Below are 16,693 nucleotides of genomic sequence, written 5' to 3' on the forward strand. Positions count from 1 at the left end.
TCCCTTGGACTGCAAGGAGATCCAAGCAGTCCATCCTAAAGCAGACCAGTCCTGGGTGTTCATTGGAAGGACTGATGCTGAAGCTGAAACTCCAGTACTTTGGCCACCTCATGAGAAGAGTTGACTCATTGGAAAGACTCTGATGCTGGGAGGGATTGGGGGCAGGAGGAGAAGGGGACGACCGAGGATGAGATGGCTGGATGGCATCATGGACTCGATGGACATGAGTCTGAGTGAACTCCGGGAGATGGTGATGGACAGGGAGGCCTGGCGTGCTGCGATTCATGGGGTCGCAAAGAGTCGGACACAACTGAGTGACTGAACTGAACTGAAGCATACCTGTTTTGAGTCAATGTCTAATAATTCCCGTATCGGGATATTTGTTGCCTGTTCTTTGTGCTGATTCTTGCTTACAATGTCTTGTCTCCTCACGTTCTCTCTGATTATGTGCTAGACACTGTATTTGAAAAATTATTATGGGATGGTTTATTTCTCTCTTATTCCTAGAATGTATCCCTTAAGATTTTTTGCCTAGTGAGTGAAGTCACTCAGTCGTGTCCAACTATTTGCGACCCCATGGACAGTAGCCAACCAGGCTCCTCCATCCATGGGATTTTCCAGGCAAGAATACTGGAGTGGGTTGCCATTTCCTTCTCCAGGGAATCTTCCCAACCCAGGGATCGAACCTGGGTCTCCCGCATTGTAGGCAGACTCTTTACAGTCCCTAAATGGTGTAAAGACTACTTTATTCTTAAAGTGGTATACTTCACACTGTCCCTGACATGCCTTCTTTTAAAGGCCCTTTCCTTCCCTCTCGCCTCTTCACTGCCTCCAACTTCTCACTCTAGAGCCTCATCCTCAGTGTCTACACAGCTGGTAGGCCTGGTGCTCCAACTTTTATGGCCTTTGCCCTGCAGGAGTATGTAAGTGGAGTAGAGCCTCTCGGCTGCCTTTTCCAGACTGGCATAAGAATGTGTAACCTACAGAACCACCTTTCCCAAGATTTTAAAATCAAAGCAATCTGGACAGTAGTTTTGACCAATATATGTATAGTTTTGAAACAGATAATGCAGCTGAAGTTAGAGATATCTGAAATAAAACTTATCACATCATTAATAAAAGAAAGGAATTTGAATTAAATATTTAGCTGGCAATTAAATAATATCAGAAAAAATGGAAAAAGCCTACATGATCAAAAATCAAGAGGTGCATTTATTTTCTCACCATTTTCTGCCAATGGAGCAAGAACTTCAAAAACCATTTCCCTCTTATCATGTTCTATTTGTTTCTTGAAGAGTTTCACCAGCTCTTCAGCAATGTTTGTACTGGCAAACTGTTCTTTACTTGACTCTGTAAAAAATAAGAGGAAAATTTAAAGTAAAAAAACAAAATTAAGCACAGAAAATTTTTTCTATTACTTTCAATACTTGGTCATTTTGTATCATTACTGATAAATGCAAACACTCTTCAAATACAGAATCAGTCCTTTTTTTTTTTTAATGCCTCTGTAGAGGAAAAATGTCTAAAACTTTAAGATGTTCTGACCCAATTATATTCAAGGCTATAAAAAAAATGTTTGCTAGAATAACATATAGGTAACCATAGCAATGGTAAAATTACTGTTATAAATTCATAGTTTCAAGGCTTTTAGCCAAAGAAGAAAAATTACTCAAAACAGATTGCATTTCACATGGCTGAATTAAAGGTGACTTGTCTTTATACCATTCGAGCAGCATACTTTCACACTGGCCCTGACATGCCTTCTTTCTTGTCTCTTCACCACCTCTGAGCTTTCACTCTAGACCCTCATCCTCAGCATTTAAATATGCTTTAATATTTCTCACAAAAAAAGCAATATTAAAACCAAATACCTTCCCTTTACTCCACTTTCATGAAGCTACCATCCAGTCTGTTGAATTTCACAAACAAGTTTCTTGACAGCACTGTCTACATACACTGTCTCTACTTCCTCAACTCATATGCATACCTAAATCCACCTCAAACCAGTTTTGGCCCACCTCTACAATCTGCAGTCTCCTTTGCGTGCTCCTCCTTTCCACCAGACCTTTATAAATTCTAGTTCCTTAAGACTTCATCTTAGGCTTTCTTACCTTGATCCTTACTCTCACCCTTGCCTAATTTTTTTCCATAGCATAAAAATACCACCTATATGTTGATGCTTATACAAATCATATCTCTAGCCCTCTTCTTAACTCCAGGCTATTTAAATGGCCATTTGACATCACCATTTGAATATCTTTCTAGCATCCAAACATCATGCCTAAGGTAGACTTCTGATATTCTGATATCTCTGTTCTTTCTCCAGACTTTCTTAATTTAGAATAAACATGCTACCTACCCACCTTCCACACAGGCAGAAACCTGGGGGTCACTGCTCACTTGTAACCAAAATCTATCAATCTACCACCAAAATACAACCAGAATCCATTCTGTTTCCTTTCTGATTCTCAGTTATTTTGCTGCGTCAGATATCCTATCAATTTATCTAAAAGTTTCTCTCAGAGAATTAACCAATCTAGTTGAGACTGCCTGCTCTTCATGTTTGCTGAGCACACTGACATCCTGGAATTTCTCTTCCATGATCTTGATGGATATTTTCTTCTCCTTCCTGTATTAGATACTCTATTATCTATGTTCATTCACATTCAGTTTTTTAGTTTCAGTGGAGGCATCCACCAGCAGCTTTCTGAGAAAGGTAAAATACACTATTTGAAGAAGATAAATATTTAGAAATTTTAACTGTCTGAAATGTTCCTCCCACCTAGAATGCACATCTGTAATTTAAATTCCTTCCTTACCTCATTCAATTATGCCCTCATACTAGCAATTATTGTAACTTACAATTATATGCTTATTTATAAGTTCATCTTAGAAATAAGTTTCCACATCACCTACTAAAATATAAGCTGCTTGAGAGCATGACTACCACAAACACAGTATACAGTATGGTGCCTAGTACAGAGCAAGTGTTCAAAAGAAATTTGTTGATTTTGAATGTTGGAAAAAACAAGTAAACAAATGCAAGAGATACATTCTATTCTCCAGTTTCTGGTAAATCTCTGCCAATATCAAATAAAAAATATTACAAATTCAACTTTAAAAGAAAATGGAGAAACAAATATTTATATTGCTTAAAACAGTTTTGACTTACTCTAATGTTACCCTGCTTTTGGCACATGTACCAGATCTATGCCAAAATGATGAGAATCCACTCCAAGACTTCTAAGTAAGATTCCTTAGTGCTACAAAAAAAGAGCAAGGGTGGAGTGTCTTTTCTAATAAGCTACCTAAACCCTCAGAAATCAAATTTTACAAACATCACACCTTATCCTAAAAAGTTAGTTTGATTTAAACAGGAATGATTTAACTCCTCAACATTTGTGGTTGCTGTTCTGTTTCACACAATTCTTCAAATAAATGAAACATAAAATCATACATGAAATAGACATCATTTATCTAGTTATGTACTCTTTTTTAAAAAAAAGTTGCAGCACTTTTTTCCAATCCATAGTTTATTCTTCCACTTATTAAACTGAAACCAAATCACCGTTGTTAAGTAATTCAGTCCATTTGCCAGCACAAGGGAACAATGCACCATGATTAATATAGGAATTCATGAAGAAAATCTGATGATATCCTGTAGGTGGATACAGAGAAAAGATAGCATGATCTGTGATTTGGACATTATATTTGATTTAAATGCCACAGATCCTTAACAGACTTTCAGCAAGAAGGATTTTTTCCTAAGGGTTTATTTTTAAAGTTTTTTTTTTTTTTTTTAATGTGGACCATTTAAAAAAAAGTCTTTATTGAATTTGTTACAGTACTGCTCCTGTTTTTTATGTTTTGTTTTTTTGGCTGTGAGGCATGTGGGGTCTCGGCTTCCCAGCCAGGAACTGAGCCCGCACCCTCTGCATCAGAAGGTGAAGTCTTAACTATTGGACAGCCAGGGAAGTCCCCCCTTAAGAGTTTATTTTTTAACAAAATTATATATTAATAAGAGTTAGTTCTAACACTTATTTTACCGGCAGAATCCAGTCTCCCTTTGCCATTTCTTCTTCAAAAACAGCACATAAAGCTCTTTTAGCTAATTCACTGGTATTTACCTCCAAATCTTTAAATAACATTTTATATTGACAATTTTTGCTTTTTTAGTTTTAGGTATTTTTGATTGACCTTTCTCTATGAGAGATGAAGCACTAGCTTTCTCCTTTTCCTGTCTCCACAATAACCTATATGTTTACAATGTAATTATACTGTAATTTTGGTTTGAAATAATTAGTGTTTCAATAATATACTGTTTCATTTGGCCTGGGGTTACTTCTATTTCCTTGGAATTACTTTTTTTCTCATTTACTTAGCTTTCAATATACTTAATTCAACTCCAAACTCTCCATCAGTTGTCTGATTTTTTCCTTAATAAGCACGTTCTCTTTAGATGCTCAATTAATTTCATCTCGTGTAAGTTTCTCCAATCTGGACTGGTTGCTCTTTGAAAACAGGAAATTTGGGACTGTCATGTCACCATACTACTAGAAACTTCTATTTTCCTGTTGAATCGCTTGTCTCCTGATTCCTATGTAGTCTTATTATTTATATGCCTTGTTTCATTGGAACACATCTTCCAGAGGCTTCCAGGAAAGATATAAAGGATACCAATTTTCTGAGACATTCATGTTTAACATTGTCCCTATTGTTACCTCACACTTGACTTGATGATTTGCATATAGAATTCTATATTAGAAATAATTTTTCCTCAAATTTTTGAAGGCAACAACATTCCATTTTCTTGGTTACCAGTGTTGTTTTGATACATCTGATGTCTACTGATTCACAATCTTTTCTATGTAACTTTTTTCCTTCCTCTCTCTCTGGAATTCTATAAAATGTTCCCTTTGTCCCCATTATTCTAAAATTTCACAGTGATGTGCCGTTGCCTGGGGACCTAATTTCATCCAGGAGGCTGTCATTTGATAAGATTCTTCCAATCTGGAGAAAGATTTATTTTAGTTCTGTAACACTTGGGTTTATTCAACAATGTTTTCCTATTTATCTCTTTCTAAAACTCTTGGACTGATTCTCTATTTTCCATACCCTTGCTTTTTGCTTTACTTCTGTAAATATTTCTCTATACAGTTTATTGTCTTTCATTTCAGCTGTTTTAGCTTTCTTCCTCTGTTCCTTTTTCTTTGAAGATAGTGTCTTGTCATAGTTTCCTGCTTATAGTATTTTCCTACTTGAGCATATTAGAGTTCCCCCGCCCCGTCCCTGCATAGTTTCTACTTCCTCCAACTTACTTTTTTTTTATTTCATTATTTCCCATGTTAGAGGCGGTCCTCATTTTTCTAGTTGTCTGCTACTCATTAAGAACTGGGATTTAAAAACTGATTAGGATCTATGAGTGGCCTTATAAGACTCCCTGTAGATCTGAAGGCTCTGTGTAGAACTCCAACATAAGTATCTTTAAGTCCATATCCTCTACTTTGAGTCTCTCTCTACAGAGCAAACACACTCTTCTGCTGAGATGGAAAGGCCAGTTACCAGAGTGGGAAGAAGGGACAGAAGAAATTCTTGATGCCACTAAATCCTGAGCCTTTTGAAGATACCAAAGAACAAATTGGTTAGTTCTTGGCTTTCCAATTCAGGATTCAAATTTCAAAGTTTTGCTAAGTGAGTTACTGCTTCTTTTCTTTCCAGGTTCTAAAAAGTTTTTGTATTATCCCTTTTGTTTGTTTTCCCTCCCCTTTCCTTGATGGTTTTGCATTAAAAAACAAAAAAACTCTTTACTCTAGTTTTAGGTGGTTTCCAAAAGGGAGCAAAAGTACAGATTTTCATTCTAACATTTCTATCCACCTCCCAAAATACTAATATTTTAAGCAGACAAGTTTATTTATAAAAGATTGTGAGGCCAAACAAAAAGGGGGAAAATCTCATTCTGCTTTATCTATAATGTTTATAAGCATGCAAACTTTAAAACTGGATTCATCCTATAATTGTGAATATAGAATAATACTGTGTACACATACACTAGGAATCAAAAGACTTAAAAAGGGCTGCACATTCCTTTTCTGCCCCCAATCCTAAACTAGACTGCATTCATTTATTTTCTATTTTATCTTTAAGCTATATCTTTAGTGAGCAAAAACACAAAAATTTCTTAGCTCCAATTATAAACAATATAATCCTAAAATGTGATTGGATCAACACTTTAGCACTGAAACAATGTATCTATGACGCTTCAAAAAAATAAACTGAAAGAATCTAAATGAATTTCCAGGTTAACATCTAAAGAAAAATGTATTATAAGTATATTAATCAGCTATGACTAATTATATTTTGGTTCATTTCTAGCACTTACCAAGTTCTGCTAAATTGCCAAACGCAACAAGACACATTTCTGTAAGAGCTGCATTTTGGCAGTGGATGCCCAGTAATTTAACTAAGGTAGGAATAACACCCATGTTGATAAGCTGAGCTTGAAGGGAATCTGTTAAAAAAACAACAACAAACAAACGAAAACAAAACACAAAAAAAGTGTTTACGTATTAAATGGACATTAGTAAGAAGAAAACACCTCTTATACTCCTTACTGCAAACACAATACTATTTCATACTATTTTAATTATGGTAAAACAAGGTTAAATCCACTCATAAGTCTTGAAAATGTTTAAGACATTAGTTCAAAGGAATTGAATTTTGAAACTTTTCAATGAAATTTTCAAAGAAATTTAGAAATGACAATAATTCAAGTAATATGTCACATCACCATTTTTTTTTTAAATGGTCTTATACCTTTACTGAGTAGGTTTTAAAATGCATAAACAATTAAACGTTACCACTGGTTTTTAAGTTAAAAGGTTAGACAAAGTAACACTTGCATTACAGGAAGTCACAGTATATGAAAAGCATAAGAAAAAAAGCAACTTTAATAAAGACTAAGAAGATAAAAGTCTTAGAACCCCTTAAAAACACTTGCTTCATAATAATGAAAAATATATAACACACTCAAATAATTATTTATTTGCAGCAAAGTGTTCTTTGATGACTGTTAGGAAGGAAAGTTTTAACAACAAAAGAATCTGGTTACTTAAAATATTTGTCTTTTCGAAGTTTTATTTAATAACAGTGACAATCATCTTAGGAAAGAAAGGAAGATTTGGCTTGAGAGGTAAAGAGGTCAATATGGCTTTGTTATCATTGCTTGCCTTCATTTTCTAAGAAACTAATTGATTTTAAAGTACTTAATATGCCCCGGATTTTCACAACGGCTCTTCATGAACAATGATAATAGAATACCTGTAACAGAGTTGAAGGTAAATAAACCTAAGTGAAAACCAAAAGTACTACCTCTAAGAATAAGCAGAAAGACACTCATATGCCTATGCAAACACTATCACTACTAGTAACTGGTTCATCTAAAGACAGAGGAAAGCTTTCAAAATCTTTTTCTTTTCCTTTTAAAAATTATATGCCATTTTCAAGTTAAGAATTTTCTCCAAGTTTTTTTAAGTTATATATTTTTTAATCTAAAGATAAAAATCTGTTTCTTACAAAACACATTTTCCTCATAGCATGCATCCCTTGATGGAGATTGTGTACTAATCTCTTTACCAATCTTCAGAGTTCTTAGGCTTCCCCGGTGCCTCAGTGGTAAAGAATCTGCCTGCCAGTGCAGGAGATGCGGGTTGGATCCCTGGATTGGGAAGATCCCCTGGAGAAGGAAATGGCAGCCCACTCCAGCATTCTTGCTTGGGGAATCCCATTGGCAGAGGAGCCTTGAGGGCTACAGACCAACTGACTCTGAGTTGCAGAGTCAGACATGACTTAATGGCTAAACCGTAACAACAACATAGTTCTTAACGTATAGAGAAGGAGATGGTTGGGTGATTATCAGAAAGAACATAAAGGTAAGGTTGAGCTGTCTCACATGCCAACTGATTACTTGCCTAGAGGTCTGTGTAGTTAATTTTTCCTTTTAGAGTCAAATACGAAGAGATAGCCAACAAGAGGCTTGTTGGCCCTGAAAGCTGATGGTAATTACGGATATTATCTGGCTCAGTTAGGTGGGGTGGGTCATCTATACTAGAAAGAGGCTTATTACCAAAATACTACTAGAAAACAAATCCTGAGACGAAGTTTACAATGAGAGTTCAAATAGTCTGAAACAATTTCAAATTTTGCAGTGGAATTATGAAGTCTGTTCTAAAATGACATATATGTAAAAGAATGTATTCAATTAAATGATTTGTTTTTATGCTTCTGATGCTAATTATTTTTTCTAACTATACAATTCAGTAATTAATGAATGACTCACAACACTTACATTATCTTACAGGCAAATCGCCTATTATACTTATAGTATTACATGTATTATAGTATATACCTTTGTTATATTGGCAGAATATTTGTATCTCGGTTATAGTATTTATAAAGATCATGCACCAAGAAGCTTTCCAAGTTAGAAATTATTTTGGTTACTTACCAGTTGATAGAGTGCCTTATTATTGGATCACCTCTGCAGATCCTTGTTCTTTAGCAATATTTTTAACTTTATTTATTCATTTTGACTACCTCTTCAAATACTGCAGAGCTGTTGAATCATTAAATCTCAGGTACGTAAGCGTGAGCACTAGCGCATGCATTGAGTGAGTCAAACTCTACTATATGTCTGCATATATGTAAGCATCACACACCCCCTCAGTACTGTTGGTACAAACTGTGAAAATCCAACAGTCCAGGGACATTAGAGGAATAACAAAATACAGGAAGGAGCTAGGAGCTAGCAGGAGAATGCCACTTAAATAATGCTCTTCATGATTTCTGAACTTGGCATCTCTACCACTTTCTTTGACCACTTTTACAACATTATGGATTTTGGTTCCAGGGATAAGAGGGCCAAAAAAAAAAAAAAGAAACATTACAGAGTTTCATACAATCTGTGGCATACAAATTGAAGCAGCAATATTTGAAATTGCGGTAGATAAGCAGAAAAAGTAGCAAAGTCCAATGGCATATGGTATAAATTGCCATAATTCATGAAAATCACATTGCTTCATGAAAATGTTTTCAAGCTACCCAGGAGCCATTTAACTGTGTATTCACATACAACACACATACCACACACAAGTAAAGAGAAAAAATATATAGTCATCCAGTGGACAGGCCTCATTTTAGACCACCTGGGTGCCCTTCTTTTATATCCATTTCTATGAAGGTAACTAAAACAAAAATTACACTCAAATAATTCTAAAATCTGTTCATGCCAATTGCAGGCAAGTCATTCTCCTTTGTTAATGGAGGCCCAGAAGAGAGAAATATCTTAAACAGGCTGATATAAATTTTCATCTCAAGATAGGCAGGCATCCTAGAACACAGTTCTTAAAGTCCCCAAAACCCTTTCAGAGGATAACCAGGTCAAAATTACTTTCATAGAAACACCCAAGATTTGATTTGCCTTTTTCACTGTGCTGACATTTCCACTGATGGCACAAAAACAGTAGTGAGTAAAAGTGCTGGGGCTTTCTTATGAACCCAGTCAATGGCACCAAAATGTATTAGTAGTCACTGTATTCTTAACATCACACATTCACAGTAAAATAAATGCTATTCTTTTCAGCAGTTAAAGAAATTTAACTTATTTTTTCATAAAAAGATGCTATTTACGTTGACCTGTAATGGGTTTTTATTATTTGAAAATCCAATACTAAATAATTTTTAAAATGTCTTCATTTTAATTTCCAATATAATATTGATAGATATAACCCATACATATAAACAAAAATTCTTTGAGATCTTTGGCAATTTTTAAGTGTCTAAAAGAGCCCTGAGATCAAAAGTTTAAGAACCACTGCCAATGGATTACCTAATTTTTATAGGGATTGGGGAAAAAAATATAGAAAAGAGTTCTAAAATTCAATGATATGCTTGGCAGATGTGACAGAAGAAAAAAAATAAAATTAAAAGCACGGTAGGAATCCTAGATACTGGTGCTTAGATATTTTGAGTGAGATAACATTAATTAAGCACTGGAACACCTCATTTTGCTCATATGAGTAGATATTCTACTTAAGTCTAGGAGAATATTCCATGATTAGATCTGTTTCCCTATTTCAGTTACAACTTACTATGTTATCAATACATAGTTCTTTTAAGGGTTAAGTAAAGCTCCTGTTTGTGTGGAATAAATTAGTATTAGTTCTTATTGCTGGAAGCAAATGGTTAAGTAGAATCACTTTTTTCTTATTGCCCAAAGAAAGCTGTAAATAGACTTCAAAGGACATGGCTGACACTCATGCTGTTGTGAACGGTATCAGGGATATGACTTATAAATTAAAGACTAACTGGAAGAAATCCTCAGAACCAGTTCACATTCTCTAGAGACACTTGAGAGGATTAAGAGACACAATTCAAGACCGAGACTTATCGCATTCTTCAATGAATACCAGCAACTCCAAAACAATGTCAGAGCTCAACAAATACAGTTCACAAGAATGCAACCCACGCCCATACATAGCAAACACGTATGTGTGAAAGACAGTCTTTAGACAGGACAATGTCATAAACGTCTGAAGACTTTTAAAAATTGCTCCTGACACACATCACAGACAAATACTGGCCAAAATACAGAATTACAAAATTACATAATATCAAGATGACACAGGCCCTGCATGACCTATGGGAGGAAGAGAAGAAAGGCACTGAGGGGGTGCAATACAGATGCGTATACAAAGAGATATATAAGGCAATCAACGCATGCGCTGGTGTGAACACTTACCTACCTACATTTGAATTTCAATGGTTCCAAGTTCTTCAGGTCACACACACATGGAAACTCCAAAGAATGGAGATCTGGAGAGAAGATCTCAAGTTGAAGAACCTTTTTCCCCCTGAGTTTTCAGTTTAATGTTTTAAACATTGGTATAGATTATAGGTCCAGAAAAGTATGCCAAGCATTCTAGTAACTCAACTGAAGTTATGTGGATCAATTACTAAAAAGTATAGGTTTTTAAAGAAGATAACACATGTTTATCTTATTTCCAAGAAAAGTTCTTTACAATGTTATAAAATTTTTAAGCTGATTAATAGGACATAATGATGAAACTGTGTCAAAGTAACACACACATAGACAATTCAAAATACACAGTCTCTACATTAGTATGCAGATTTGGTGTTTAGTATTCATTGTATAAAGAGTACAACAGTCCTATTTATAAGCTTGCACAAAAACCACATCTACACTCTAATTATATATAGTGGAAACAATAAAAACAAGCAAATATAAATCCTGATGAGTTGGATAAAAATCATTTGGGTATAATAAAGACCAAAAAAATTGCCCTTTACTAATGGCACATCTATATTTCAAAAAATATATATAAAAAGTAAAAATTAGATATGATGTAACAGTGTAGTATAATTTGTGCGCTGAAGCAAGTTGTAGCTCTATCATCACGCTGAAAAGTAAACTGACTTAAATACAGCAACCAAGAGGATGGTCTGTGGTTAAAAACTTTATACATACACATGTGCAAATACAAGTAAAGACTTCCTGATTTCAGTTAAACTTACTACCTAATATCTTTTTGTTGATTGATCAGGAAAGGGAAGAATTTTTATTCTAAATCTAATGCTGAGCAAATAAAACCAAAAATATTTACAATTGCTTAAAATTAACTTCAAATCAATTATTTTGAAATTTCTGTTTACTCAAAACATGCATTTCATATTATGTTTACATACAGATTACCTCTATAATTTAAGCCCCAGGTTACATATCTCAATGATAATCAGCAATTTTCAAGGAAAAAAAAAAAGAATCAAGATTCATTAGTATTTTAGAGTACTAGAGGTTTAAAAATAATACACATTTCGTACTTTCTGAAAGTTAACAATAAAAAGTGAAAAAGTTTCTAAGTTCTGAAACTAAAAGAGTCTCTACAGAGCAAAATTTCCCTTCTGTAAAACTTCTAGAGATAAATGACAAAATTACATGAGTGAGTATAACATAAAAACAATAACAATGGAAAACCTCAAAGCAAATCACAAGGAAAATATTTTATTATTCTTAAGAGGCCTGTTCATTTACTGTTCTCAATCCAATGACATCTAGAATGATTATGTCTTTCTTAATCTAGTAGATAATTTTTTCCCTAGGCTCACTTCAGGTTAAATTACATACTACAGATCACCTATTGTTATAATGAATTGTTACAAAGAAGATTCCTACAGATACATCTACCCTGATTAAGAAAATTCTATGCTTTCATCTCAGGCATAAACTGGTCTTTTTAAAGGTTAAAGTTGTTTGTTTTTTAGAAGAGGACTACAGTCAGCTATTGCTTAAGCAGCTCTTAATTGAGAGAAAAACATTCAGTCTTGGCTCTCATATGGCATGGCTGAAAGGCCACATCTACAGTTAAGTATAAATTTAAGCAAAAATTTTGTACAGCCAATTGAGTTGTGAGGCTAATTTACAGACAACACATATATCTTGCAATCATGTGTGTTTAAAAACATAAAAATTCTGTTCTACAAATGAATGCTTTGGTTTTAACAACAACAAAACAAATAATAGTAGTTACCCTAGAGAATTATTATGATTAAGTTTTTACACTTTAAAATTACATAAAAGTTATTTGCAACACACAAACTGTGTTAAGAAGTATCTACAAAGCCAAAGATTTCTGACTTCTTTCCAGTAAACATTTTTCAATTAAATTTGTTTTTCAATAAGTAAAATATAGGCAGTTTGCTGTTAACTAGATGTTATTTGTAGTTAGAAAATAGTTACTAATTTTCATACAAGTTAGTTTACATATGATACTTTTCTGCTCTAAGTTTCTTGCTGAATGAATTATTTCAAGTGGTCTAAATTAAAGATGTGCTGATATCTGACCAGAATCCATTATATATGTATCTCTGACTTTTGCCACAGCTCTGTCAAAGAAGAATGTTTACGTCAGTATCATTTCTGGCACCTACAAATTTGTGCATAGTCAATGGTCATGTGTTTGGTACCATCATATTTCAATTAATGCAACATAAATAATAAAAACAAGGCCTGGTCTTTCAGTTTTACCTTCACTATATAAATATGCACTTTCAAATACAGGTAAACATTTCATATAAATATCTCCTAACGTGCATCACATGCTGAAATTCTATCAGCTGAAACGTAAATGTGTATTTATATGGCAATATTAAAATGTGGCAATAACTAATGATGGTGAAAGTTATATAAATGTAAAAATTAAATCAGGGCAGAATAACAGAGATTTTATCATCTATTCTCTTCAGAATTTACAACAAAAAATAAATGTTAGGAGGTTTTTTTTTTTTTTTTTTTTTAGTTAACTAATTCCATTCCAGCCATGAATCTTTCAAGAGAAAGTCCAATTTGAGAATTCTTAATATCTTATGAGGATGAGTTAAAATCAGAAAGCCAACTCTGCCAGCTTAAATTTCCACTATGGGGACATTCTCAAAAGTAATATTCAGCAACATCTTATTAGTCACCTTCTACACATGTTTTCACGTTAGAGAATGAGAAACCCCCAACATATTTTGTTACCCTGCTGTCCTCAGTTAAAATTGGTTATTTAGTATCACAAAGCTAAATGCACTGTCTTGATTATAAAAGCAATCTAGAAGCTAAAAATGCTGCAAAAAGTGTTACTTCTTTCATATAATGTCAATCTTAACATTATGTTAACAAAACTATAGCAATCACTTCATTTTTTGTGATATATTTTGAATTCTTATATTCAGAAGTTCATTCTATAATAGCCAAAACTGAATATTACTGGCAGTAATTGTTCATGCGGAATTAAACTAACATGTACATTTGGTACACCTCTAAAAACCAAATTCAGAGTCTGTCCATTAAATAACAGTATTATTAGAGTAGCAGCTTAGGAGGATTATGACGAAGAACTAGTACTCTAATTGGTCAAATTTAATAGCCAGAATTAGCAGAACAAGAACAGTTAACTGCTCTGTCCTTCAATAAAACAATTTGTTTAAAATGACATTACTTGTAGCAGAACTTTATGAATGTCACCTGCTTCAGAATGATTAGAAAGCTCTGTTGGTCAAACATTGAAAATTACAAAATTTTTACAAAGAGAACAGCAATTAGCAAATAAAGAATTCTAATATAAGTCTTTCATGCACTTCAACTAGAGTACTAGAATAATTTGACATATTGAGTTTCAATAGATAGAACTTAAAAGTACATCTCCCATGCCATTTTAAAAAGAGAAAAAAAAGAACAGAAGGTAAAATGAAAACTATATATAGAAAAATTAATATAATTAAGAAAAAAGACAATAAACTGCAAAGATACACTGTTTTGTCTTTCTCCTTTAAGTTAGCCAGAAAGTTTTTAGTATTTAGAAAATTTGCAGAATTATTAATTAGCTTATATCCATAGTAAGTAAACTTTGAAACTAGTTCCTCACTCACGCAAAGCAAATCATTCTCTAAGCATCTAACATCTAGGAAGCATTCTTTCTTACCTATAATAAAGTAATACCAAAATATAAACAAGAGGCTCAGGCCAAAGTGCACTTTTAGTTGTTAATCAGGATTATTCCTTATTAATTTATATTCTTCCTATTTTAAGTAAAAATAAAAATCAAGTAAGCCAAGTTAATCGGGCTGAGTTCATTACAAAAATGAAGAGTATTATTAGAATTGAGAAACTGCTGGTTGAAATGAAAGTAGCAGCTAATACTAACTACATATTAAGTGCTCTTTAAATTAGAGGAGAGAAGATATACTTTCCAAGCCCATTTTAAACAAGTGAATTTAAGTACTGGGCTTAATAATTAAATTCAATTTTTAGGCTCTGACACTCCATGAAATGCACTTCTTAAATCACACAGATGGCCTCCCTCCAAACATAGTTCAGTTATTGTAAGTCCATGTGGCAAATACATTATCGTAAGAGTATGCTAGAGAGATTTCAGGAACCAGAAAAGAGAAATTAACTCTTTAAGTAACAAGGAATTATTAAGATATCACAGAAAAATCAGCTCTATTTGTAAAAATCGTATACATACACACAAACACACACACACATATGTATTGTATATATATGACAGCAGTTGTCACACGAAGAAGCCTGCCACAGACTGCGCATATTAGTCACTTTAGAAGGAAACTAACTTTTCCTTTCCTGATGACATGTTTATTTCCTCTACTTTTTTCTCTGACGGCATAGGTTATATAGAACAAGTAACTTCTAGTCTTTGCTTTAAGGCTTATCATCATTAATAATTTTTCTTAGAATTATCACAGATTTTTCCCTATATATTATGTTTGTAGCATAAGTGTACTAAGAAAAACATAAACTCTCAGTTACAGAGTTTTCCAAGTTGGTTATCACGGTTACTTGTAATATAATAAAAATGGTGGCCATCCAGATTCCGCAGTAAGGCGTTAAGTTATTCCGGTGCTTTGCTTTAGATAACTGGTTTCTTGCTATTCAAGCTGCAGTCAACTTTCAAGTACACATATGCAGATTTGTCAGGTCTGCGGATCACCTATGGTGAATTATTAACCACAGATCTGGTGCTGTTACTGTCAGCTTGTTTTCAATGCCACTTTCTCCTGCTGCCATGTATATAAACAGCAAATATAAACTAACGTGATAGGCAAGAGTTTATAATGGTCCTAACTTATTTAATGAACAAAATGCATACCAGCAATGTATTTTTCTTCCAGTCACTGATTTTGCTGATTAAAAGAATTTAGACAATACAAAGCACCCAGAAAAGTCAATCTATTATATAAATATTTTCCAAACTCCTACTGTATACCAAAATGGTGTTGTATTTGAAAACAGTTGGATATGTGAACAAAATTTTCAATCTTCAGGGCAATGTTTTGGCACTGGGTAACCAAAGCTAAGAAAAAAAAAAATCCAAGAAACTAGTGAAATTAAAAATACCTACAATAATAAGTTTGAGTTCTGGTTTATAGAATAAAACTTTAGTTATAACTACATAAAGAAAATACAGTTCACATTTCCTCAAACTGAATGTCAAATTGTCAACACGATTTTCTCTAACCACAACAGTCAGATGTTCAGAATATTTTGGAAGGCCACAAAACGGAAGTGCTTTCTCGCCATGTGAAAAACAGGTATGACTTTTTCAAAAAGGAAAAATTTGAAATGATTTTCACTAAACAGAAAGTTTTATTCATGTTATTTTATTTAAATATAATTTCATTTAGCAATATAATTGATACAACTTTTCTAGCTAAGTAATTATAACTTTTTCTATTCAGATAGTCTACACTTAACTGTCTGAAAATAAAATGTTTTAATTGCTTCACTAGTGGGGAAACAAAAGAATATATCTAGTTTTTAGCTTAAAAGTCTTAGCAGTTTCTGAAGTTTTAGAACTCATGAACCCTGAGTTTTATACAGTTTTATCAAAGGGTATAAAAATGACTTTACTGAGTGTTTTCATTATGTATCTTTCCTGCATGTGTTTAGGAAACTTGATTTCCTATTTAATGTATTCCAAGATCTGAAATGCTCAGAGCTGTCCACTAAAAGGACAGGAATTGGGATATCCTGAGTCTCAGCCTGGTGTCAAGCCACCTTTAAGACTTAACAATTTGAAAATGTTCTCACTAGAGAAACTATGTTGGTGAGTTCTGT

General features: G+C 33.5%; 1 protein-coding gene across 5 annotated transcripts in view; it reads right to left on the minus strand.

The window, feature by feature from the left end:
- Positions 1-16,693, minus strand: part of RAP1GDS1 (Rap1 GTPase-GDP dissociation stimulator 1) — a 164,797-nt gene that overhangs the window by 32,413 nt on the left and 115,691 nt on the right. For all 5 annotated transcript variants that reach the window (XM_040237819.1, XM_040237815.1, XM_040237814.1 and 2 more), the window contains 2 exons: positions 6,380-6,508; positions 1,225-1,350 (listed from right to left, as the gene is read on the minus strand). In XM_040237819.1, coding sequence (XP_040093753.1) covers positions 1,225-1,350; positions 6,380-6,508 — 255 coding nt within the window. The remainder of the gene's footprint in view (positions 1-1,224; positions 1,351-6,379; positions 6,509-16,693) is intronic.

This window comes from Oryx dammah, unplaced genomic scaffold, assembly GCF_014754425.2.
Source record: "Oryx dammah isolate SB20612 unplaced genomic scaffold, SCBI_Odam_1.1 HiC_scaffold_3, whole genome shotgun sequence".
Lineage (NCBI taxonomy): Eukaryota > Metazoa > Chordata > Mammalia > Artiodactyla > Bovidae > Oryx > Oryx dammah.